Source organism: Trichechus manatus, unplaced genomic scaffold (genome assembly GCF_000243295.1).
Source record: "Trichechus manatus latirostris isolate Lorelei unplaced genomic scaffold, TriManLat1.0 scaffold00147, whole genome shotgun sequence".
Lineage (NCBI taxonomy): Eukaryota > Metazoa > Chordata > Mammalia > Sirenia > Trichechidae > Trichechus > Trichechus manatus.
Window position 1 is genome coordinate 5,075,744 of NW_004444083.1, and position 27,945 is coordinate 5,103,688.

Here is a 27,945-nt window from a genome sequence, read left to right on the forward strand (position 1 = left end):
GGGATTAGGAGGTGGATATCTTTGGGAATCATTATTCTGACTACCACACTATCTCATGGGGTTATCTTAAGGACTGAATGAACACAAGTGAAGAACCTATAATAGTGTCTGACACTTAGAAGTCACTAAGATTTAGCCATTATTATTGTTTTTATTCTCATGTTGAAACTAATGAAACCCCACAAATTTAATTTACACGAAAGAGATATTTTAGGAAAAAGAATTCAACTGCTGAAAGGAAACTTAATTTGTGCTTCATAGTATGTGGTAGCCCTGGTAGCATAGTGGTTAAGAGTTTGGCTGCTAAACTAAAAGATCGGCGGTTCAAATCCACCAGCAGCTCCTTGGAAATCCTATGGGGCAGTTCTACCCTGTCCTATAGGTTCGCTATGAGTCAGAATTTACTTGATAGGAATGGTCATAGAATGTGAGGAAATGAAAATTCAAGGTTAGCTTATTTACCAGAGCATTGTAACATTTATTGAATAGATTATTCACACCAATAGATTTTTAAAACAATATTTATATTTGTTTCTCTTTTTTGCTATCCACTAACTGTCACTTTTTAAAAATTTTAACTTTTGATTTCTTTTTGTTTTCATCATTTATTAAAATAATATGGATGTATAGTGGCATGCATTTTAAGTTCTATAGAGACAATTGAAGTTATTAACTTAGAGATGAAGAATAGACTGTATCTTATTTGTCATTTTAAAGTTATTTCAGTGGTTTCCAATGTGAATAGAGTAATTTTTTATATAGATTTGTAGCAGTTAAAAAACTTAGGAATTCAAAATTACAGAATCTGATTCTTCTACAAATAGATACTCAATAAAAGGCTTGATGAATGAATGAACAAGTAGAAGCCATATCTTATGAGTCATCAAAATACAAAGCAGGAATATGTGAAGTGAAAAGGAAATACAGATTCATCTGGTCAGTTATCAGCATCCCTGCCACTGGGCTCACTACGTAATCAGTAGTCTTCCTTGATTTCATGCAGTTTACACACAAATTCAGTAACTCACAGAGTATCTTCAGATTTCATTCAACTTCTTTAAAGCAGTGGAGAGGGGAAAAGGGAGACCAGGACTTCCGTTAATATGAGGTTTTGTGGTGAATTAAAAATTCATCTTTTTTTCCTCCTGTCCCTAGAAATTCTTTTCAAGTGGGTAAATGTCATTCTTATCAAGTTGGCAAATGGGCCAAAAATAAATAAATAAATAAATAAAGTAAAAAGATTATGCAGGCTAGAGATGAAGACAGGGACAATTCTACTTACAGAACGGACGTGTATCTGAATCCTGAAATGCCAGGCCATCACAGAAACAGGGTGATGCCAAGCATGGGTTTCAACATCAGATTTGTGCCATTGGAGAAATACGGAGCTTTGGGAGACTTCCTTGAATTCTCTGAGCCTCAGTATCATGATTTGGAACATGGCAATAATTTCTCACAATGCTGTTGACAATTTAAATGAAAAATGAAGTTTAAATGAAAAAATGAGGAAAAGGGCTTGGCACAATACCTAGTTCACGAAGGGAATGCCCCTCTTTTTCATTTGTAAAATGAGGAAAATACCTACAGCCCACCTGCATCGTAGAAATTAGTGTAATGACTTTTGAAGGTAAAAACATTCTCTGTTTTTTTGTGTTAATCCTAAGAAGACACTTTGTATGCTTGACTATTCTTCCTTCTACTCCAGATAAGCAAACTAGAATGTTAAGTAAGGGACTCATTAAGTAAACAAGAATTATTAAGAAAGAAAAAGAGACTCAGTGGAAAAAAAAAAAAAACATTGAACCAAGTGATATACTCCAATGGAAGCCACTGGAAGAAGTGAATAGACCAAAAGGCAGAGACAGGCATCAAGGGCGAAGAGAGATGTAGACTAGGGAGGGACATGTGTGAAGAGACATGAAGTGTGAAATGCTTTCTCCTGTCTCCTCAAATCAAAGTGGCATGTGGTTGTTACAGGGTATGTTTGTCAGGCTGATTTTAAAACCAGTCTTCTTTCGTGCTACTCTAAAACAATGTGACATTTCAGTTTGTGTCATTCTTTGACTCTGGTTTTCAGTTCCTTAAAAATGTCCGTTCTTTAATCTGTTGCCTATTTGTGCCCATGCGGTTGAAAAAGAATGCTGTTCCATCTTGAGTTGAAGATTGTATATAATATCCATTTCTTTCTCTTGGCTTTGAAAACCAAGTGGGGCATGGCAGATCTGTAAATGATGGAACTGGGGTCGTATCACATCTTCAGGGTCTGATGTGATAGACTTTGGAGGCTTTTGTTTTTACTGACATGCAAATGAACCAATGAAATGTTGTCTTGATTAGCAGCCTAGGGATGCTCAGTTTTGGAGAATTGGAGAATAAAGAATCTAATTCTAAATATATCTTTTTGAACAAACCAAAAAAGAAAAACATTGTCGTCCAGTCTATTACGACTCACAGTTACCCTGTAGGACACAGTGGGATTGCCCTATAGGATTTCCAAGGCTATAATTTTATTTTATTTTTTTACTTGTGACATTATTACCAACCCCACGACATGTCAACACTCTTCTTTCTCGACCTTGGGTTCCCTATTACCAGCTTCCCTGTCCCCTTCTTCCTTTTAGTCCTTGCCTCTGGGCTGGTGTGCCCCTTTAGTCTCATTTTGTTTTATGGACCTGTCCAATCTTTGGCTGAAGGGTGAACCCCAGGAGTGATTTAATTACTGAGCTAAAGGGTGTCTGGGGGCCATACTCTTGGGGTTTCTCCAGTCTCTTTCAGACCAGTAAGTCTAGTTTTTTGTGTGTGAGTTAGAATTTTGTTCTACATTTCTCTCCAGCTCTGTCTGGGATGCTCCATTGTGATCCCTGTCAGAGCAGTTGACGGTGGCAGCCGGTCACCATCCAGTTATACTGGACTCAGTCTGGTGGAGGCTGTGGTACTTGTGGTCAATTAGTTCTTTGGACTAATTCTTCCCTTGTCTTTGGTTTTCTTCATTCTCCCTTACTCCTGACAGGGTGAGACCAGTGGAGTATCTTAGATGGCTGCTCACAAGCTTTTAAGACCCCAGAGGCTACTCACCAAAGTAGAATGTAGAACATTTCCTTTATAAACTATGTTATGCCAACTGAGCTAGATGTTCTCGGAGACCATGGTCCCTCCAGCCTCCAGCCCAACAATTCGATCCCTCAGGGTGTTTGAATGTGTCTATGAAGCTTCCATGACCCTGTAAGGCTGTAATCTTTATGGGAGCTGATTGCCACAACTTTTTTCTGCTGAGTGGCTAACGGGTTCAAACCACCGACCTTTCAGTTAGCAGCCAAGCGTTTAACCACTGCACCACCAGGGCTCCTTCATCTTTTTATCCAGCTATAACAAAAATAAATTATGAACCATAGGTGGTTTCATCACAAAACAGTAAGCACCTTGGAAATCCAAGTTCTCCTTCAGATGTTTTTCGGATCTGTTATTGAGGAATGTGTTTTTCACTACAAATGTGGTTAGGTCATTAAAGATTATCAAGGCTTCAGAAGACTTGGAGATTGAAAAGAGAAACAAGATTGTGGGATTATGTTATCACTAAGTAAATGAAAAATACAGAAAGAAACCTGTTACCTCAAATTGAGTGGGCTGCTGTTGCTTCAAACCACTCTGTTTTGAAAACTCCCTTGGCAAAAGCAGTGACCCCAATCTCAAACTGAGACCACAGAGAAGTAAAGAAACTAGATCTGATCAGCTTTGCCCTGGAGTTCTGGGAGAAGAAACTGCTTCTCTGCAAGTGTTATGGTCTGGATTTGGCAAGCCCTTCTTTCCAGTAGGAAACCCTGGTGGTGTAGTTGTTAAGTGCTGTGGCTGCTAACCAAAAAGTCGGCAGTTCAAATCCAGCAGGTGCTCCTTAGGAATTCTATGGGGCAGTTCTCTGTCCTATAGGGTTGCTATGAGTCGGAATTGACATGATGGCAATGAGTGGGTTGGTTGTACTTTTCACCCTACTCTCCCAGACTTCTGCCTCAGTTTGGTTGAAGTTTCGGTAGTTACATCTGTATGCATGTGCATATCTGTGCCTCTGTTTAACCGTCAGTTAAAGAAACTTTCAAACCTTGTGTTGTCTTTAAACTTTCAGGCCCATGATGTGCATGTATACACAGTTAATGAAGTCCCTGGGTGGTGTAAATGGTTAGGGGAATGTTGGAGGTCTAAGTCTACCCAGAGGCACCTTAGAAGAAAGTCCTGGTGATCTATTTCCAGAAAATCAGCCGTTGAAAACCCTATGAAGCACAGTTCTGCTCTGACATACGTGAGGTTGCCATGAATGGGAGTCAACTCAATGGCAACTGGTATACACTGTTAATGTGTATGTGTGAGCCTGCCATGTAGTTACATAGTTAGATAAAGACTTGGCTATGATTTTACATTATTAGCCTGGTAACCGGATTTATAAATGGAGCCTTGTGTGTGGGGGAGGGGAGGAGTAATCTACTGCCTTATTTAACCAGTTAAGACTAAATCTGTTATTTTTGAACCTTTTAAAGATAAAGGCAGTGAGGACAAAATCCATAAGTCTTAGTAGATATCATTTTTTCAGTCTCTCACTTTCTAGCAGTAAATGTCTAATTATTACCATTTTACAGAGATGACCACTCAATACCAAATGGGTTAAAAAAGGCCACAACCAAGGTCTGCATAGTGGGAAATTGAGAGTAAGGGCTGGGAAGGTTGCAGGAGGTGAAGACCCGCATGGGCCTCCTCTGGTTTTTATTTTCTAAAAAATATTTCTTCTTTCATAATGGCTACCATATTTTGTCCCTTTTTGCCTGTGCTATTGATAAAAATACTGCTGGTTCTTGAATTAACGACTGCATATATCCAGAAGAGACCCAGCCCTCAACTTTCTACTACAAAGCCCTTCTGACAGACAGGTGTCTACTTAGCCCCAGAACCTGCCCTGCCTTGGATTATTTTGTGTGTAGGTTCATATTACCTGTGGTTTTATAAATCCAAAGTTTAAACTATTCTTAGTTCTTAGAGATTATTTTCTGGTGCTCTTATTTAAATACCACATGGACATTATTTCATTCAGTAAAAATGCTAAGCATTTTTTATTAGCTTTCTCTTGGCATTTTTGTTAAACACACTCTTGATTTTCCAGCAAATTCCCTTTTATGTACATCATCCTGGTTGTAATTCAACATTGTTTTATTTTCCCAGTGGTTATCTGACTCTACATTCAGAATTTTAGGTTTAGATGAATCAACTCAAAATTTAGCTAATGGTTTCTATTTAGATGTTTTCCCAAAAAATGTAATAAATAGGCATTGGAAAACTGCAGGTTCAGAAGTGTGAAAATAAAACCTCTCACTGTTTCTTTTTATATTTCTTAAAATATGAAAGAGGAATACACTTTGAAAAAAAAATTAAAATGTATTAGTACAAGGTAAAAAATAAAAATATTTGAGGGGTTTTCCTTAAACTCCTTCCCCACATATTCATACCCCTCTCAAGTCTTTGGAAACAGCCATTATATACAATTGAGTCGACTCTGACTCATGGCGGCCCCATGTGTGTCAGAGTAGAACTGTACTCCATAGGGTTTTCAATGACTGATTCTTTGGAAGTATATCACTAAGCCTTTCTTCTGAGGTGTCTGTGTAGACTAGAACAGCCTGTCTTTTGGTTAGCACCTGAGCAGGTTAACCGTTTGCACTGCGCAGGGACTCCATACATATAAAGGTTTATTTTTTTAACAAATGGATGCATATGACACTAAGCATGTGGCTCACCAAGGGAAGTCTTTTTAATCACAAAATTAAATGTGATCATCACCCAGCACGTGTGGACCCAGAGCCAGTTTTTAGTTAATTTCCTACCGTCACTTGGTAAAAAGGCCTTTTATAGTCACTGAAATAAGCTATTTTCTGCCATGATCACCAAGTAGAATGGCAATTTCAAACCCCTGATTGCAAAATAATACAAAAGAGACCTTGGGCATGTCCTGCCCAGTGCCAAGCCATCAGCCATAAAAGGAAATATTTACTTATTATGGAGATAATCAAGCCATAAGAAGACAAACTTCTTAACTCTGGGCAAGTCTGGAAGGTAGACTGGACTTTATCCGTTTGATCCTGATGTGTGGTGCCCAGTGGAGAAGGTCGTTCAGTGAGAATTGAAGGAACTCTTAGTTGTTTTATCACCTACAATATTTTAGACCTAAGGGTTTCCAAAGCTATGGGTTATACCTGCCTCTTTCATTACAGATGCACTTAGTTGTAAGCCTCTCTTTTTACCTGAAGATCTGCTTTAGGATGAGATATCTAACTTTCTATCAGTGAGTTAGCTGAGACTAAAGAGCTTATCCATGTTTATTCACAGCCTCAATAAAACATAATTGGCCATAAACCCAGGAAGTGTTAAGTTCTAGTTCCAAAGATCTTGTACTGTAGACCATTGTGCTCTTTGTCATACTTAGCACTTTGCTGCATCTTTAAAACGAGAGTTATTTTCCTGTTTCACAGAGACAGTGTGTGATAGTTAATCAGATTTAAAGACTGCACGGTCAGTTTTATGATTCACATGCCAGAGGCAGTAGTAGCCTTATTGATTTCCAGAAGGAGGAAATAAAGACTTAAGATTTCTAGAAAATAGAGGTAAACAAACGTTTCCCTTTTGTTGCCCTGGGAATTACATTCTGGAATTTACGATGGCATAACAGTAGAAAATCGGTCTCTTAAAACTCTTAACAGACCATGAATATTTTGTGATAGTTATTTTGTATCTTCAAAATAGTATGTGAATGCAAAGAAGCCAGGATTTTATGAAATAAGGCTGTCTTTCTGTAGTGGGAGTAGGACCACAACTGAAGCATTATCCATCTATATGTTTCCTAGCTGCTCATATAAGGTTTAGGTATCAAATATATGCAGAGCCTTCAGAAATGTCTTTCCAAATAATTTGAGGGAAAGAGAGGGCTAAGAGTGGATGATGTATAGGCTGAGCACTTTACAATATTTGCCAAATATCTGAAGGCGTCACAGAGTCTGTTGGGCCCACTTGTGTTTTTAAAGGGTAATGTTAATCAGTTAGTTCAATTCTGCCATAGATAGTAAGTAATTACGTTCACTGGAAGCCACAGTGGCATAATTAATAATACATTCCAATTTCCAAAAGTAGAATTCCACTTGGCATTTAAATCTGGCTCTTTGAAAAGTACTTTTTTTTTTTTTTTATGTCAGAAACATGGTTGAATCAAAATTTATTTCCCTGGACATAATCTTATGACAAAAGAAAATATTGTAAGGTTTTATATGCTGCCTTCTGGCCTTTTCTGCATAAATGGATATAATTCAGTTTCTTCTTTAAGCATCTTCCAGTCAGTTCTCGAGAAACAGAATGGTTTAGGCTTCAGAGGTAACCAGTTAAATTCTTAATAATTATGGAGCCCCTGCTGTGTTCATGATCTGAAACTAAGGCACTTCAAGAGATAGAGGTTAATTAAGCAACTAGTTCAGTGTCTAAGAAGATACCACAGCCATTGGGCATTTGACCTATACTCAGATGAATCCAACCCAAAGAGAAATAAGAAAGTTACCACAGAGAAGAACAAAGACGGTGCCATGAGGTTCAACCGAGGGATAAGGAAGACAAGGATTCATCCAAGAAGGGCTGGATTATGGGCTACATTTGATGGAGAACTTTCTGGGATAAATACATTACTAAGTAATCTTCTCTGACATTAGCAGGAGAAATGCCAATAGGGCTGTCCAGTCACTAGAGACTATGAGGTATGGCAGAATCTTCTCTTGACCATCATACAAAGTGTAAGGAAAATGCAACAACAGCATAGCCTAATATGGTTCCATAAAGTCCTTAAATTTTTCAAAAGACTCTTGTATTTTGTCATGACTTACTACTATTTGTTATTGTTAGTTGTTGTCGAATCAATTCTGACTCATGGCGACCCCCAGAGTGCAAAGTAGAACTGCTCCATAGGGTTTTCAAAGATGTGAGCTTTCAGAAGCAGATCCCCAGCCCTACTTTCTGAGGCACCTGTGAGTGGGTTCAAACACCAACGTTTTGGCTAGTAGTTGAATGCTTAAGTGTTTGTGCCACCCAGGGCCTCCCTTATTACTGATACAGGGATCTTATATGAAGAAAGGAGAATAGTAGTTCATTAGTTTTCCAGAAATAAGGGTAGAGAAGAAATGAAAACATCTGCTAAGTTTTCATAACTATACTCCCATAACAATAGGATTTTAGAGGTATAAAGTACCTTGGAGATTATTTATAATATGTCATGTTTCTTCTATGGAATGTGGGAAAATGATCAACTCGGGTGCTAAGTTCCTTTCTCTGATATTAGATATTTCTAAAAACATATGTTGGGCATTGTCTTAGTTATCTAGTGCTGCTATAACAGAAATACCACAAGTGGATGGCTTTAACAAAGAGAAAACTATTTTTTCATAGTCTAGTAGGCTAGAAGTCCAAATTCAGTGCATTAGCTCCAGGAAAAGGCTTCCTCTCTCTGTTGGCTCTGGAGGAAGTTCCTTGTCATCAGTCTTCTCCTGGCCAAGGAGCTTCTCAGTGCAGGCACCCAGGGTCCAAAGGATGCACTATTCTCCTGGCTCTTGTTTTCTTGCTGGTACGAGCTCCCCCTGTCTCTCGGCTCGCTTCTCTCTCGTATCTCAAAAGAGATTGGCTTAAGACACAATCTAACGATCTAATCTTGTAGATCTCATCAACATAACTGCCACTAATCCATCTCAGTAACATGATAGTGATAGAATTTACAACACACAGGAAAATCACATCAGATGACAAAATGGTAGACAATCACACAATACTGGGAATCATGGCCTAGCCAAATTGATACACATAGTTTTTGGGGACACATTCAATCCATGACATTCCACCCTTTGGCCCCCCAAAATACGTCATTGCCACATGTAAAAACACATTCACCCCATCATATCATAGCAGAAGTCTTGAATCAACTCCAAGTCCAAATTCCAAAAATTCCTCTTCATCTGTGACATCAAGAATACAAGTTATCTGCTTCCAAAGTACAATGGTGGAACAGGCACAAGGTAGACATTTCCATTACAAGTGGGAGAAATTAGAGGGAAAGAAGGGATAACAGGTACCAAGCAAGTCAGCAGAACACATTACATTAGCCCTCAAGACTTTGAAAATAACCCTGTGTTCTCTGAGACCATTTAGACAGTGTCCCTGCCCTCCAGACGCTAGGTATTGGCCACACTCTCCAGATTCTGAATGGAGGCCCCTTGGCACTGGGCTTCAGCTCCATCTTCCAAGCCCACTGGAACTGCAACTGGCATTATTTTAAATTTATAGACAAATAGCTTAGTAATATCATGAGTAATCTTTCATATTAAAGCTCTTATCTTTTATTAATATAAAATTACTACTTGAATAAATGATTACTTCCTCTTTAAAACTAATATCTTTTCATTTCTTAGAAGTTTTTCTTAGCATCATATTCCCATCATTTACATGAAAAGGTATTGAAATATAAAATTTTCACATCAAATTCTCATAGGAGCTGACTCTATCAAAAATGGTTTTTATTTTACAAAATGAAAGAAGGAATTTACTGCAGTATGAAGTTTTCTATGACTTAATCAATATGAGAAATATTCTCTTGACCTTACACTCAAGAAGGACACATTCTGGTCTGGAATGTTAGACACAAACATATGTTTATTACTACATTAAATAATATTGGCACATTATTCACATTTGGGGAATCCTCAGGGGTGGATTGTTCATTTTGATACAGGACTAGCTTAGTTGCAGTATATGGGCAGTAGCAATCTACAGTATCACTATAAGTTGGAATTGTCTCGATGGCACACAACAGTGACAACAAGTAATCTTCAGGTTTATTGTCCAATGTTGAAGGATCAAACAAGGCTTATACCAGTCACAGTAGCCTTACTAAAAGAGATTATCATAAATGTGACTTTAAGTCAAGGTGTCCAAACTCAAATGTCTGGAAGCCTAGCAGGGAACAAAGTGAAGACTAGACAAGCGTGGTGGGGAGCATAGCTTATCAAAGAAGGCATGGCCATTGCTCAGCATGGACCAGCTGTTTCCATGTCAGAAGGTTGTGTCAGTATGGTCAGATCTTGAATATTCCGAAGACAAACTCATAACCAAGAATGTCATATAAAATCTCCCAATTTTTAAAGGCTGGCAACTAATGCATATATTTTAACACACTCTGTTGGCTGAGAAATGGAACCCTGGTGGCGCCGTGATTAAGCTCTCAGCTACTAACCAAAAGACTGGTGATTCAAACCCACCAGCCACTCCGCGAGAGAAAGATGTGGCATAAAGATTACATAAAGATTACAGCCTTGGAGACTCTATAGGGCAGTTCCACCCTGTCCTGTAGGGTCGCTGTGATTTGGAATCAACTCAATGGCAACAGGTTTGATTTTTGTTTTTTTTTATTGGCTGAAAAACCATTGTGGGACCAAGTTGAGTCATAGACTGCCAGATTGTGACTCTCTTGCAAAATTTTGAGTTCCACATTAATTCTATTTCACTTTAAGGAACCAATGAGAACTATACTACCTGCAATACATTACTATATGTTTGGCTGACCAGAGTGGAAAATGATTTTGAGGTTACTATAAATGTAGGACTAAGGATTATATTTTGACTTCAAGAAATGGGCACTTCTGTTCCTAATTCAGAAAGATTTCCACAGGTATAATGGAATAATAACAAGTCAGTCTATCCTTTTCTTGACTATAAAACAATAAAAGAGGAATGTGGTAATAAATATCTGACTTTTAATTTAATTTTCAGCAGCATAATGCAAGTAGAAGATGTGGATACTAATGTATCAAAATCAACAAATCTGTTTACAAACCAGACTAGATATATCGCTGGCCACTGAAGGATAGGGTAGTGGAGTGGGGACAGAGGAAGGACTCAGATGTTCCATGTTTTCAACTTAACTGGGTCATGAATTATTTTCCATGCTGATGACAGTGCTTATTCAGTGCTTACTACACAACCGTGAAAATTCATCCATGCTTCATCCTATTAGGCTGAGGTTTCACGGAAGCCCGGTAAACCAAAAGCTACATACCAGAATAGCCATCACCTTTTGCCCAGTTTAGGAAAATCACTCTATTTAAAGTATGCTTTCCCTAACAGATGTGCACAATATGTAGAGACAAATATCTCGGTCATATTGTTATGAAAAGTCCATCCTGGAAGAGCTGAGTAATTTAGTCAGTGCTCACCCCAGGGAGGAGTCCCGTGGTAGTGTAAATGGTTAATGCACTTGGCTGCTAACTGAAAGGTTAGAGGTTCGAGTCTACCCAAAGGAACCTTAGAAAAAAGGTGGGCTGATCTCAGAAAAATCAGCCATTGAAAACCCTATGGAGCACAGTTCTACTCTGATACACCAGGGGTTGCCATGTGTCAGAATCCATTCAATGGCAATGGGTTTTTACTTTAGGGAAGCAATGAGGGCAAGGGCAGAGGTCTTCCCCTGAAGTCTGTCAACTGGGTACCTTGCCATCATCTCTTCTTTTAGCATCAACACAGCCTAGCAAACACCCTAGTTCAGACTTTCCTGCATCCCCACGTAAACTCCTGCAATTCCTGTTTACCCTGGAGAAGACGCCTCTGCCATCTTCTCTTGCTAAATCATTTTTAATTCTATCTGACCAGGTGCCTCACTGCACAGACAACTTACCCAACTGTGTTATACAAATGATAGGTGTGCTGTCCAAGAAAATGCTTCCATGCACAAATGAGTGTGGGAAATATGACATACTATACCTGCCCCCCCACCGAGACATTCATGCTGCACATTGGAAACCTAAAGCTCTGGGGAGTTCTGCAGTGACGAGGCCAGTTTAACTTGGTTCAGTTCAGTGTTTCTCAACTTTATTTTGACACTGGTAGTCTTTTGTCTGGAACACTGACAACACACATTATAGAACTCTAGAACATAATTTGAGAAACACTAGTGTAGAGAAAGGGGTTACTATCTGATGCATCTGAGCTTGGAAATAACATGGTCAAACCTGGCTTTAGAAAGATTTGCAATGAGAACAATGATTAAAAGAAAATATATAATAATAAAGATGGAATGACGGATTGGCTCAGGACATAAGGAATAACAGGAATTAGAAATGAGTATCATGTTCCCAATTTTGTCTTCTAGGTGGATGGTAACACTATTAATTAGATAAAGTCAACATCAAAGAATTTTTGGAAGGAAAAGTAATGGGCTTTTTCTTTGTTTTCATTTTAGTGCTTTCTAATGCAAACCACACTTTACAGCATTTGCCAAACCATCTCCTCTAACCTTTGTAAAGGCAAATAAGATACTTTATTTTTCTGGCTATCCTCAGTATTTAGCATAATAGCTATACCTATATACAGAGAAAATAAAAGTTTCTAACAGTTGTATAGTGTTGTTATTAGGTGCCGTTGAGTCAGTTCTGACTCATAGCGACCCTGTAGGACAGAGAAGAACCACCCCGTAGGGTTTCCAAGGAGCAGCTGGTGGATTTGAACTGCCAGTCCTTTGGTTAGCAGCCAAGCTCGTGACCACTACGCCACCAGGGCTCCAAACAGAAATTGACCTTGGCTAATCAAGGTGGCACAAATGGTTAAGGTGCTCAGCTGCTAATTGAAAGGTTGGAAGTTCAAGTCCACCCAGAGGCACCATAGAAGAAAGCCCTGGCAGTCTACTTCTAAAAAGTCAACCATTGAAAACCCTTTGGAACACAGTCCTCTGGCACACATAGGATCGCCATGAATTGGAGTCGATTCAATGGCAACTAAGACTAGTAAATTAGGGAACTAAGGAGCAAAGTATAGCCCATCATACTGAAGTGGGGGGCTCAGCAGCAGAGCTTAGTGGGCACAGGGTGGAACAGGGCCCCAGGAACTAATGTACAGTGTTCAGGGCCCTGTCTTTGGCATAAATCATGTCTGTTTCCTGCCCTGTATCATTCTTCTCACAGCTCAAACTCAGGGAAGATGGCCTGGTGGGTCTAAATGTGGGCCGGCACCTTGTTTGATGTGCTGTCAAGACTGGGTGTTACGGGAGGTGAAGGGGTAGAGGAGATGTTCCCCTGAGAAGTAAAGTGTCCTTATGACAACACGGGCACAGAGAATAAGTGTCAGGGCCATATTAACTGTGTCCTCCTCTCCTGCCAGACTCAAAGCTCAGGCTTTTATACCAAGACTCAGTGTTGGCAATGGACGCATGAAATCAGTCCAAAGAGCAGAGTGGGACAAAATGAAACATCAGGCATTTCTTCAAAGGACTGTTTTCCCAGGGCTGGCTGCTGTTTTGCATCTACACACAAGGCAGAAGTAACTCTACATATAAAAAAATCTGAATTTTCAGATTTAATCAAGATAATTCCAGCAAAATAAGTGGATGTGAGAACAGTGCCAACCTTCTTTTCAGTGCTCTGCTTACAAACCATGTCAAGGGCAGTGTCATCTAGTGAGAGGGCTCAGCTGTTTACTTATGAAATGAAATCTAGCAACCAGTGAAAAACGTGGGGCATCTTTTGGGGTAGAACATCTGGACTAGGTGTTGACAGAGAGGTGCTTTGATTCCAGATGGTCTTTCTCTTCCAATTGACAGTTTACATTAAAAAAGCAAAAGCTATTCTCTCAGTCCAGTCCTTGTTCTATCTGAAAATGGATAAAGCAAATTGTTTTTATTTAAAAACATAGAATTTTAGAGATGAAGAAAGCTTTAGGACAGAGAGGACCATAGAGGTTATTGTTTTGCCCAAGGTCACTCAGCTCATCAGTGAATGTATTATTATTTTTTTTTAATACCGGTGGCCTCCTGACTGCCATCCAATGCCCTTCTTCTTGTGAACACAGATGTGCTCTGCCTAAAAAAAAAAAAAATTAGTTATTGATAGCAGTCTTCATTCAGTAGTTATGGACACTGAGAGAAAAGAAGTGAGCCCAAATTCAAAACTGGTTTTTGAAAATATGACTCTTGGTGCCAACCAAAGAAAGAGAGATGCTAATTGACAGTTTTAAATACTGCCAAAGATAGTTTGATGCAATCTAGGTAACAGATCTCCTTCCCAATGTATGACACCCTTGCAAAAGAGAGCAAAGCCGGATTAAATGTCTCCTTGTCAGTGTACTTTAATACCTTTCAGTGGCCTTGGAGGGTTGTGGAAAGGGAGAAATGGAAGAGGGAGCAAAAGAAACTTCAATGCCCTTTCTCCTGTTCATGACATCGAATTGGTAATTACAACGTTGGTATTTGCCACATGCCAGTAGGAGACCCAGCACAGTTCAGACATAAAGAGGATACTGTTTAGGGCTCTGGGAATTCACAGTCTTGCTTAGGCAAAAAAGTAACCAAGAAAAGTTTGAAAAAAAGTGTATGATATTGGTTAAATCTTAGTTCTCTTAACTTCCTTGGCATTTGGGTCTTTGGTGTGGGATGAAGGGAGATGACAGGAACAGGATAACTGGAAGCTTTTGTTGTTGTGCACAACAAGGATTTAAGATGAAATAACCAGTGTTGCAAGACACAATGAGCACAAAGAGGTCAGTGGTAGAGGGACTGAGTGTGCGTGGGAGGGACTGTATAACCTAATGAGCCACATCCAAGCCAAAGGGTCGTCTGGCTGCTCCTTTCACTTTCGGAACTTCTTATCCTTGTCATGGCTGCTTTCAAAGTTTCAAAGCAGCTCGTGTCCTTCTTGTGCCCCCAGCTCTTCCCTGTTTCAGGCCCAGTGCCCAAAAAGCTAGGCCCTTCCCGCACCCTCCTCCAGTACACGTACCGTAGAAGCCCAGTTTCAGACCACCTCCTCGACTGAAATGCCTCACAACCACACAGCTACCATTCATGAAGCATTTTACTCTCTTCCAAGCACTGTGCCATGCACTTTATAAATGTGCTCTTATTAAGCCTCACAACACCTAATGAGATAACCAAAACCAAGCCCTTCGCCATCGAGTTGATTCTGACTCACAACAACCCTGCAGGACGATGCAGAACTGCCCCATGGAGTTGCCAAGGAGTGGCTGGTGGATTTGAACTGCTAACCTTCTGGTTAGCAGCCGAGCTCTTAACCACTGCACCACCAGGGCTCCCTATTGATATAGGTACTATGTTTATCCTCATTTATCCTCATTTTACAGATCAGGAAACTGAAGTTCAGAGAGTTGGGTAACTTACCCAGAGGCCGCCAGCAAGTAAGTTGGAAAACCAGAAAGGAAACACAGCTCAGTTATCTCAACCACAATGGCAAATAGCACACTCCCAACTTTATCCATTAAAATGTATATCCTTATCCCCAATTCCTTGCACCTTTGCGTAGGTAACCAGCTTGCCCCTTCTAACGATGGCATGCTGTTGTTGAAGGATATTATGGCTTTGCATCTCTTCCAGGCAGTGTGATGTCGTTAGTCGTTGTTTGCTGCCGCTGAGTCAGCTCTGACACATGGCGACTCTGTGTATAACAGAACGAAATGTTGCCTGGTCCTGTGCATCATCGTGCATCTTCAGGCACTGTATCGGGCAGTGTCCTGTTGTGATGCATAGGGTTTCCATTGGCTAATTTTCTAAAGTAGATCACCAGGTCTTTGCTCACTTTCTCTCTGAAGCTTGTAAAATGGGAACTCTCCCTTGAAACCCACCTGATCGTTCTTTCCTGTTTTCTTTCTCTCCAGAACACTTATCACCATAAGACACAGCATACATTTTACTAATTTGTTTTATTTATGGTGTGTCTTCCTCCACTAGTCTCTAATGCTCCGTGAGAGTAGAGATTTTTGTCTGCTTTGTTCACTGCATTCTCAGTGATGAGAACAGTGCCAGGCACCCAAAAGGCTCTTGGTATATACTTGTTAAATTTAATGAAAAATGAATGAGAGGCTTATATTATTGTGTTTAACAATAAACTTTGTCCTACATGTATATTGTGCTTTGAAATATTAGCTATTTATAAGAAATATATAGTTTATAAATTAAATTACAAGTGAGCTCATTTTGTTTTTCCTACTACACATGTGAGATTAAAAAAAAAAGTTTTGAGGCCACAAAACAAGGAAATAACTTATTAGATTAAACATTAGAAAGACTGGTTCTAAAAATGACAGTTGTCATTGAGGGTTTTCCTTATTTTCTCTGACTTTCTACTTTATTAATCATGATGTCCCGTTCCAGCAGCTGGTCTTTCCTGATGGGTGCAAAGTAAGTGAGGCAAAGTCTCGCCATCCTGGAAAACTCATTCTCATAGAGCCAGTTAAATAGGTACAGGCACCATGCCCTTATTGTAGCCCTGGTGGTACAGTGGTTAAGAGCTTGGCTGCTAACCAAAAGGTCAACAGTTCAAATCCACCACTCCGTGGAAACCCTATGGGGGCAGTTTTACTCTGTCATGTAGGGTCACTATGAGTCAGTATTGACTTGATGGCAGTGGGTTTGGTTTTTGGTTTGACACCCTTATCAGAGCTATCTAGTCCTTGTTTTCCTGTTGTTTTAGTCCTTCTTGTCTACCTGATGAGGTGCAGGGCAGATAGCGAGAGATTACTTTGTCCTTTAACTGGGGACCTTGAGTGCACAACCAAAGGTTAAGACTTCACTGCACTGTGCACAGCTAAATAAAGGAAATCCAGCAGTTAATTCTCAGCAAAACACAAAGGAGCTTTTCATTGAAAAGTCAAGACACTTCCAGTATTCTCCAGTTTCCAAAATGCAAGGCATTAAATGCTTAAATCAAAAAATTATGTTAGCCTCGTCTCCTCCTCATGGAGGCCTTACAAGCACAAATGCATTTTGTCACCATTAAAAATGTGTTTTATGGGGTTGGCTGGCTGCAGAGATGGTACCTAGGCTAACATTCTGATCTACTAGCAAGGGACTATGGATCACAATAGCTGGTTGCATGGATGCTCAGGGTTTGGCATTTACATGACAATTTGTTTCCTCATCAAAATAACTTAGCTAAAATGCTTTATTGCTCTCTGTAAAGACACATTCTTCTGCAGTAAAAAGATCACCACAAGAGTGAAGCATACATAATCCCGATGTTATATAATTAAGCCAATATTTCCATTAAAGCTTCACCAATTCACCGATAAGGGTGCCAGTAACGATTTAAAAGACCTTGGCCTTCCCATGGAGCCCTGGTGGCCCAGTGGTTAAGAGCTTGGCTGCTAACCAAAAGGTCAGCAGTTCAAATCTACCAGCTGCTCCTTTAAACCCTATGAGGCAGTTCTACTCTGTCCTATAGGGTCACTGTGAGTCGGAATTGACTTGTTGCCAATGGGTTTGGTTTTTGGCCTCCTCATAAAACTTGTGTGCAGTGTGATTTTCAGGGTAATTATTGACAGTAGATGACATTCATATTGAAAGCAAGGTAATTAGCAACTGGAATGAATACATGAGGGCAATTTTAGGTGCTTGTTTTATCTTAAAAGAAATAACTCTGGTCTGTAGTTAATTTTGCCAGTGATTGGAAGCTGGAGTGGAATCCAAGCCAGCAAGCAAGGCCTTTGTCTCTGGGAAAATGACTGTTGGGCACAGTCTCTATATGATAAAAGATAATAGGATTGATTTAGAGTCTCTCAGCCCCCAGTTTCAGGAAGGTTATATTTTTGTGCCTCACTTCATCGTTTGTGGAAGAAATGATCTGCCTCAGCCTAGGATGCCTTTCAATCTTCTTTAAAAGAGAAAGGAATAGTATTCCAGTGAAAGATTTGTTGCTTTTGTTTTTGTTTCTTTTCTAATAGGAGAAGAATAGTATGTTCTAGGTGAAAAATTAGCTCTGTGACTTTTTAAAGAGAATTAACAATCCGGCTGGATATATTGGTATGAAACATAAGCTTGGAAAATCCTAGCTGTGGCATTTTTGTTGTTGTTGTCATTGTGATCCCTGGCTCTAGGGATTGAGTCCTAAGAATGCAAATTTGCCTCTTGGAGATTTCTTTTTTTACAATAGACCAGGTTGAAGCTGGAATTATTAAAATACACATGTCCTCTTGAAGATGGTTGGATGCCTTTATGGTAAAACAGCAAAAAATTTGAGATGAGTGATAAGTACCTAAATGTTGTTAGGTGCCGCTAAGTTGATTCCAATTCATCGCAACTCCATGTGACACAGTAGAACTGCCTGATAGAGTTTTTTTGGCTGTAACCTTTATGGAAGCAGATCTCCAGATCTTTCTCCTATGGAGCTGCTGTGTCGATTTGAACTGCCAACCTTCCGGTTAGCAGTCCAATGCTTAACCATTTGTACCACCAGGGCTCCTTAAGTATCTAAATACTGATCAGTAAATTGAGAAAAAAGTAAACCCTAAAATAAATGTTTCTCATTTTCTAAATATCACAATAAGATACTTGTTGGTGAGATATATGAGTACCTCTGGGCTACTTTTTTTTTTTTTTCCCTTCTATAGATGGGAGTCTATGACCAATATTAAAGTGCATTATGGAAAAGATGAGAAGTGTAACCCCCTCCCTGCTTGCTATTAGATTCTGAGATGGGCTCACTAATTTCTGTGAGAATTAATCTAAAAATTAATATGTAAGAAATTAGTTCCTTATCTCCCTCACCCATCAAATCCTTATTAAATAAGAATTTTTACTTCCTGGATCCTATTTAAATTCAACAATATAAGCAAATATCATTACAAATTGATATATCTGAAGGGCTATGAATAGAATATTATAAATTATTTTAAAGCAATGAAGATAATTTATGCCTCTGTGTGTGCACGGACACACACTTATCATACACACGACACATATACAACTGCCATCTGTGTTTGTTGTCGCTTTGTCTAACAATCTCCCTCAGTGCAATTCATACTGCATGGCACTCATTGATTTCCTTCAAGTTTCTAAATATTTTATACTAAAGGCAATACTATGTGCGCTTAGGGAGACAGCTGACAGGAAAAACTGTTGTGTTCCATAGATATTGTCCACTGAAAGCTCTACATTTAGAAAAAGAGGTTCTGATGTGCTTACTTCAGTTCCCTCAGAGGAATCTAAGTCTCTTTCATTGGTAACTTGGAGCTGTTCAGTTGGATTTACCTTTCTAGCAGGAAGTAGTGAGCTTCAGTGCTACTAACTTTCAGAGTACGTCTGCAGGGGCCAGGTTCAGGACAGACCACAGTGAAGGAGGAAGTAGCTACTTTCTGCTTTACTTCCTTTATACAAGGTGCACAGTGGTGAGCTAAACCCACAGATTCACTGCGGGCCAACTTCTTTTTTTTTTCCTGAGAAGGGGATGGTTGTGCAGCAAACAAAACCTGCTGGCAAAGGAGAAATCTTTTGGATGGAGAAGAGAAAAATATAAGATGAAATGAGTTATGAAAACGTTATCAAACAATGAGGAGGTGGTCATGCCAACTGCTGAAAAGCTAACAGATGATATAAACTGAAATGAAGATAAGCATGGAACAAAGAGGTGGTGAATAGAGACAGGTGGAAAAGAATAGGAAGCGCTCTACCAGTTGCTTAAATTAGGATTAATATGTTCAAGTATGACATTGTGTGTACTTTTCTAAACCTTAACCACCAAGTTTTCAGTTACTGTAAATTCCTCATGGTACTTTTTAGGTAATTTTTATTTTGTGGGTTCAGGCGCATTGTCAAAGAAAGCCAAGTTTCTGCCTTCTGGTTTCGTAGATTTGGAGATGATGTCATTTGCACATTGTACAGTCTATTCAAATATACACATATAGATGAACATTTTAAAGATGGTCTGATAGCCTGTTGCCTTAGTTTGTTTTCTGTGTTTATATGTTACAGTCTGGAACATCCTATGGGGCAGTTCTACTCTGTCACATGGGGTCACTATGACTCACAGTCAACCGGACGGCACCCAACAACAACCCAACATGTATTTCTATTACTTCTCTATCCCCATTCTTCTTCTAGTCATCCAGTTTTGTCTGTTTGGTTCTGCTGCCCCTCCCCGCAACTGCCATTCTATTTCATACCTTTATTTCACTTTCAGTTTTCTTTTCTAGTACATGATTTATTCTTCTCCCTCATTTCTCAGTTCCACTGCAACCTGGATCCCATCCCACTGCTCAGTGGGAACCACACTCAAAAGCCATGAATAACCTCCTCACCTACCCTTTCTTCTCAGCACGTTCTTGATATTAAAATTATTTTTAAAAGATAAACACAAAAACAAGTTGTGGGAGAAAGAATACTAAAGATCTCACCCTTCAAGATTTCCATACCCTGGTTATTCAATTAAATACTAATCTAGGTACTAGTGTGAAGGGCCTTTGCAGAAGTGATTGAGGTTGTAAACCTCAAGACAGGAAGATTATCCTTGATCATCTGAGTTGTTATTTTTGTTGTTAGGTGCTGTCTAGTTGGTTTTGACTCATGGCAACACTGTGTACAACAGAATGTAACACTGCCCAATCCTGCATCGTCCTCACAGTCTTGCTGTGTTTGAGCTCATTGTTGCAGACACTGTGTCAATCCATCTCATTGAGGGTCTTCCTCTTTTTCATTGACCCTCTACTTTATAAGCATGATGTCTTTCTCTAGGGACTGGTCCCTCTTAATAACATGTCCAAAGTATGTGAGATGAAGTCTTGCCTTCCTCGCTTCTAAGGAGCATTCTGGCTGTACTTCTTCATTTCAAAGACAGATTTGTTCGTTCTTCTAGCAGTGCATTGTATATTCGAAATTCATTGCCCACACCATAATTCATCTGGGTGGACCCAATTTAATCACTTGAGTCCTTGAAAGCTAAAAGATTCCTCTGGTTAGAGTAGAGCCATGCAGCAGAGTATACATGTTGGAGAGATGAAGCATACTCAATATACCTATTACAGAATCACAAAATAACTTTATGCAAAGAAATTGCTGAATTTTACGATTTGCATAACTCTGTTCTACAAAAAAATAAGTAAGTTAGGAACGAGTGTGTGGACAACACGAGTAGTAGTTGTTTGGCAGCTATATTAGTTTTCCACTGCAGGGTAGCAAATGGCAAGAAACTAAGTGGTATAAATAATGCACATTTATTATCTCACAGTTCTGCAAGTCAGAAATCTGTGCACAGTATTGCTGGGTTCTCTGATCAGGGTTTTGCCAGGCTGGAGTAAAGGTGTCAGCTGGTGCTGTGGTCTCATATGAAACGATGGATACTCTTTTAATCTCACGTGGTTATTTGCAGGATTCAACTCTTCGTAGCCATAGAAATGAGATTTAGGAACTGCTGGCTGTCAGCTAGGGGCTGCCCTCAGCTCTTAGAGGCTGCCCGCAGCTTCCTGCCATGTGGTCCCCTCACAACATGGGCATTTGCTCCTTTGAGGCCAGTATGAGAATTTATCTCACAGGTCAAATCTCTTCCTTCATAATGGGCCCAGTCCCTTTTAAGGGACTTATTAGGTCAGGCCCACCTACCATAGTCTCCCTTTTGATAATTAACTGTCCACCTGTTTGAAGGCTTAATTCCATGCAAAATCTTTTCGCCATATTCAAATGGCATAACTTAACATTAGAGTGAAAGGCATCCTATTCACAATCCCACCCATGCTCAAGAAGGGGTTATACAGGGCACATACACCAGGGGCCAGAAATCTTGGGGACCGTCTCAAAATTCTGCCTACCACATGACCAAGGTACATTCCCACATGCTGCCTAGCAATGCCTCCCTTTGCCAGTATTTAAGGAAGCAAAGGCCAACAGCTAAGTAAAGGGAGAAATGAGTCATCCTTGTATTGCAGAAGTTGAGGGGTGAGAGGTACTGCGTGATACGGAACTGTGGCGCCTAAACAGGATTAGAGAAGAAAATAAATGCAAATATAAGAAAGAGGGGAAGTTGCTTAAGAGTTGGTCAGTATTATTAAGTGCTTCCTTATAAGTGATTCTTGGGGACTTAGGGGGCCCTGACAGGAGGGTCAATGGATGGATGGCTTCAAAGATTTGTGACCCTTGACCATACATGCAAATTTTCTGGGTACTTCTGTTTTTCTGGGGAATGGGCCTATAACTTTCACTAGAGTCTCAAATAAGTCCATGGTCCAAAGAGGGTCGTAAAAGACTATTTTCAACCATTAGAATAGATGCATCATCTTATCCCAGGAAAGCAGGTGACCCAGAGGAAGACTGTCATAATAATATGCAAGGAAAAAAAATTAAATCTGAAAATTCTCCAGGTACCTGCACATCTAAAAGATGTTAAAGAGTTACTTAGAGAGTGAAATCTGTTTAAAGATAAAGAAACACAGTGGAATTTCTAAATATCCAATGATCATAGATCAACAGACTTCAGCTCAGTGAACTTGGTTGTCTACTTAAACCAATTACAGAAAAATGGTGTTTACTTCTCCAGTTGTTCTTTTTTATAGCATCCTACTATTTCTCTGATGGTCTTCTGTAAGAAGACACCTCAGTCTCCATGTTTAGAAAAGGGATGGTCAGTATCCCTTTTACCTGTCTGGCACAAGTCACTGCATGAAAAGGCAGAGATACAGGAGTGGCTCAAGTCAGGGGTATGTATATGTGTTTTAGCTAAATCTGATTTATTGGGGAAACGGGAATGGCCTGTATCTGTAAACAGCAGAGGTGGTAAAGGGCAAGGTTATTAGTAAGCAGATGACATCTAGTCAAGCTCTTGTTGTTGGTATTACCTAGGTAAATGAGGGTTTCCCTGGGGATTGCCACCTTCAAAACAGTGTCAGAACTATGTTTGCTGAAATGGCTTCTCAGAGTGAAATGAAAGTGTCTTACTCTGTTTTCTCTATGGAAACAACAACCCCCAGGTAGGAGAATGGGATCAAGGGTGTTTGGGAGAGAGGGCCACAGTTTTAAATTGATGGTCAGAGGAGGCTTTACTGAGGAGGAGATATTTAAGGAAAGACATGAAGGAGGTTAGGAAAAATCCATAAGGGCATCTGTGACTATCCGTATTAGTTTCCTAGAACTGCCATAACAAAGTACCACAAACTGAATGGCTTAAAACAACAGAAAGAGTTCTGGAGGCTAGAAGCTCAGATTCAGGGTATCAGCAGGGCCTTGCTTCCTCCGAAGTCTCTAGGGGAAGATCCTCCCTTGCCCCTTCCAGAGTCTGGTAGCCCCAGGCGTTCCTTGGTTTTAGCTGCATCACTCTAGTTTCTGCCTCTCTTCACGAAGCCATCTTCCCTCAGCATCTTCACCTGTCTTTCTCCTTGTATGTCTGTATCGCTGTGTCTCTTCTACCCTCTTTGAAAGGACACCAGTCATGGTGGACTAGGGCCCCTCCTACTTCAAGATGACCTCATGTTAACTAATTATACCTTCAAAGACCCTATTTCCAAATAAGGTCACATTCACAGGTACTAGGGTTTAAGACATAAGCATATCTTTTCCTGGGGGAGACAATTCAACCCATAACACTGTCTGATATCATACAGCCTGCACCATTACAACATGTTGCCTGTTGAGCACTAGAAGGAGAAGACAAGGCTCTGAAACAAGAACTTCCACAAAAAACCAGGACATTTACTCATTATTTCCCCCCTTCTTGTTACCCTTCCCCTTTCTGTCTGAAGCCAGAATTCTGACTTCAGCTAAGACATGAATGAAATCTGTCAGCTCACTACCAGCCCTGTTAGTTTTCTTTCTTAAAGTTGAAAACTCACAGAATATTGAGAACCATTTGCATGTAAGCTGTTCTCCTAGTAAATCAACTTGTCTTTGTATCTACGGTGTACATAATACAGTGCCTTGCACAAAGGTGTCCTTAATAAATGTCTTGGAACTGACACTCTCTGATATAGGAAAAGAGGGCAAAATTACCCTGTTCATAGTAACATCATAGTATCTCTTCCTTGGGACTTTCTTAATTACTTAATTACTGAAGAGTTGGCAGAATGTTCTTCTTCTATCCAGTAGGACTTTCTTCCTCTATGCAGATGGCCATGGATGCCAGTCTTCAGTGAAAATACACCATGAACCATTTTTATAACCCATATGGAGCATCATGGGCAAGCAATAGTTCTTTTAACATCTCGGTCAACCTGATAGGCAACTCTATTGAGTAGGACCATCCTGCAGATGATGAAACTGAATCTGAATGACTGTCTTTTTTAGAACCAATAATTCCAACCACCACAGTCATTTCTAGAACCAATCTTTCAAATATCTAATCTAATAAATTATTTCCTGGTTTTGTGGTCTCTCTAACTTTTGTTTTATTTTCACGAGCTTAGTGGAAAAAAAATGGAGTTCATTCTGTATTCTATATTTTTATAAGCTATATAGTTCTTATCAATAGCTAATATTTCAAAGCACAATATACATACAGAACAAGGTTCATTTGTTAAACACAATAATGTAAGGCCCTCATTCATTCTTTCATGAAATCTAACAAATATATATTGAGAACCTTCTAGGTGCCCAGCACTGTTCCCGACACTGAGGACACAGTGAGAAAAGCAGACAAAAATCTCTACTCTCATGGAGCTTAGAGTCTAGTGAAGGAAGAAACACCATAAGTAAAATAAGTAAATAAAATGTATAGTAGTGTCACATGGTAGTAAGTGCTATGGAGAGGAAGAAAACAGGAAAGAACATTCAAGTGGGTTTCAGGGGAGAGTTGCCGTTTTAAAAGCTCCACTAGGAAAATGAGTAAAGCTTAGGGAATGAATTATGTTGCTGTTTGTAACCATCTGACACACAGACTGAAGGTGTCTATGCCACTGTATATTATATTAAACACTGTTTTTGTTGTTGTTAGTTTCCTTTGAGTCATTTCTGACTCATGATGACCCATGTAGAACAGAAAGAAACGTTGCCCAGTCCTGCGCCATCTTCACAATTGTTGGTATGCTCAAGTCCATTGTTGTGACCATTGTGAATTTTGAGTGCCTTCCAACCTAGGGGGTTCATCTTCTAGCACTATATCGGACAATATTCTGTTGTGATCCAGAAATTTTTATTGGTTAATTTTCAGAAGTAGATCACCAGGTCTTTCTTCCTTCTTTGTCTTAGTCTGGAAGCTCTGCTGACACCTGTCCACCGTGGGTGATCCTGCTGTTATTCAAAATACTGATGGCATAGCTTCCAGAATGATAGCAGCATGCAAGGCACCACAGTACAGCAAACTGACAGATGGGTGATGGAGATTAAATATTAGTAAAATATAATTTCTTTAGTTAGATAACCAACATAAATTGAATTTTAATATTTTTCTCTTTTACCTTGATTGCCTTCCTTAGGAGGCCACTAATTTAGTCTCCACTTACATGAACAACTGCTTTAAATGGAATTCTCGTACCCTAGGTGTATTATTACATTTTACCTCTGGGACCTAGCCAGTTTTGTACAATTTGGATGGCTGTTTTAGTGACAGACATGGATCTCTCTAGTAAATTTCTTCTTTGATTCATTCTTGATTTGGTTCTGTGGGTGTTTCTACATCATATGATTTATTTAGTTGTGAGCACTTCTCTTGAACATCCAAAGTAGCTTTTGTATTGATTTAAAGCAGGCAGTTAGAGTGAATATATGTACAAGAGTGTCTGAACAGTTGGTAGTTAGGTACTCACAGGAAGCGGTAACTTGTCGGTTTTCTTTTCCTTTCTGTTCAGTTATGTTAACGTACCACGACATTTCCCCTTTTCACCAGAGAAGAAAGATTTGTTCAGCCTAGTGGAGCTTCAGAAGGAAAGGTTTAAAGAGATTGATAATTTCAACTATTTTTGACTTGAATCACAGCAGTACAATGAGTTTCCGAGGAAAGGTTTTTAAACGGGAGCCCAGTGAATTTTGGAAGAAGAGACGAACAGTGAGGAGGATAAACCAAGGAGAAGTCTACAGACTTAGTTGTGTAGGTATCCAAATGTCGATCTTTTACTTTCCATCTTCTCTTCAAACTTTATTTTAAAAAAAGTTTAGCTCTGGAGTGGTATTCTAACATTGGCTCTTGGGCAAAGTCCTATATGGAGCAGAAGATACGTTGAATTAGACTCATAAATGTCCTCTTTTACTTATGTTATTTTTGTTGAAGTCACATCCTTTTCAAACTATATATAATTCTTTTAAACAAACTAATAGAACATTTAAATAGTTAAAGCATTACTAGGATATTTGGAAATTTCCTAAGATCATCTTAATATGATGGTACAAATTGTAATTTCTTGAGCATTTATTCTCTTTATTAAAGGAAAGTCTACAATTAATTGCCTAACTTAAGACCCCGATTGATGACTTATATATAATTGGGTTTCTAAAAAGTATAACTGTTCTATTTTAATTAGATACCATTAAATATTTATTTTAAAATTCTTCGAAAGAACAATCCAAAATATTAAAGAATGTAGAAATAAGTATTCTATTAATAGCACTAAGGAAGAAAGTAATAATTGATGAGTTTTAAAGATTAAAAATATTTGGTTTTGTTTGACTGTCAAAAAACATTTCTGCCTTATTATTGTTTGCAAACCAAATGAGAGCTCTGGAGACTTGTATTTATTATAGAACGCTAGATTTATATCTGTCAAAATTACCAACGGTTGAATATCAGAGCCATTTGCTGGAGCGCTTAAGTGATTCACGTGTAATGTGAAAGGCATACTTTATTAAGATAATGGCTGTAACAACATTATCAGGTCGCTCATCTTACAGGAATATTCATTTTGCAGGTGGTTCAACTCTGGCTTACTTTATTCTAGGGCAGGTTTTCAACCTGGGCAGGATTGCCATTTTGGACAGGAGAATTCTTTGTTGTGGGGGGGACTGTCCTGTGCATTGTAGGAGGTTTAGCAGCATCCCTGATCTCTACCCACTAGATGCCAGTGGCACTCTCTCCCCAATTGTGACAAACAAAAAGTGTCTCCAGACACTGCCAAATGGCCCCTAGGAGGGAGAGGAGAATCAGCCCTATTTGAGAACCGCTGTTCTAGGGATAAAGAATCTTTCGGGTCTTACAAACTCTTTAATCAGAAAACAGAAGTGGCCTTTTACAAACTATTTATATTTATATGTATGTATGTAATGACGTTGTGGTTATTTCTGAGTAGTCATTGAGTCAAAATGAACTGTCAAATTAATGAGTGGTCCCTCAGCCCTTTCCATTAATAGCAGTTTTCTTTATACTTACAGTCTATCTGGTAGCGATTTAATGTGAATAGAACATATCAGAGGTCTGGCTCGTGATGTTGGTGCCGGGTTGTTGTTTGGTCGGTTTCTATCTCAGTAGTGATATCTCTCTTAGGGGAACACACACAATTGGACCCCTCAAACTTGCTACCATGGATGTAGCTGGAATCTTCCTGCTCAGCATTTTGTAACTTTAATATGCAGAGTCTGGGGCCTATGTTCTTATTCCCCATTGGCCAGAAATCGGAGTCCAGTCGTGGCCTCTCTGTTGGCTTCCTGAGAGCCTCATTAGCTGTTTACCATCAGCCTGCTAAAGAGAATAGCTATTTGAAAAACTTGTTTGGTTTGGGATTATTTTCATCTTTAGAACAGTCCAAAAATAATAATAATAATTTCCCTGCTGCATAGCTGCGTATCTCTCAATAGAATTTAGAATTGCCAAGGGTTATGTTACCATGAGATTTACTTCTTCGTGGGTCCACTGAAAGAGACAACACACAAGAGAAGAACATGTTTGTCTTACACAGAACACACATACAGTATTGACAATGGAACAGGTCCCTGTGTCTCACCATATAATGAAGCTAATCACTATATGAATGATCTTAATTGAATCTGAATGTATTGCTACTGAGTACTGTGGGGACAACAGCCAGTCAGGAGGCAGTGTTTTCCCACAGCATTCAGTAGCAATGCATTCACATTTAATTAAGATCATTCATAGAGTGATTCGTTTTCTTCTAGGGAAGACGCTGGGGACTTTCCTGCTACTGTTGTCTGCTTTTGGTCTGTGTAAGATAGGCATATCTACTTTTGCAGGTTGTCTCTTCCATTGAGTAAGGGAT

General features: G+C 39.4%; 1 protein-coding gene across 8 annotated transcripts in view; it reads left to right on the forward strand.

Annotated features, from left to right (window-relative positions):
- The window catches only part of DOCK10 (dedicator of cytokinesis 10), a 301,945-nt gene that overhangs the window by 80,188 nt on the left and 193,812 nt on the right, over positions 1 to 27,945 (forward strand). The window contains exon 1 of one of the 8 annotated variants that reach the window (XM_004385837.3): positions 25,118 to 25,829. The exons of the other annotated variants lie outside the window; for them this stretch is intronic. Within the exon in view, the coding sequence (XP_004385894.1) occupies positions 25,725 to 25,829 (105 nt within the window). The 5' untranslated portion in view covers positions 25,118 to 25,724. Of the gene's footprint in view, positions 1 to 25,117; positions 25,830 to 27,945 lie in introns of those variants that run through there. 8 annotated transcript variants of the gene reach the window in all.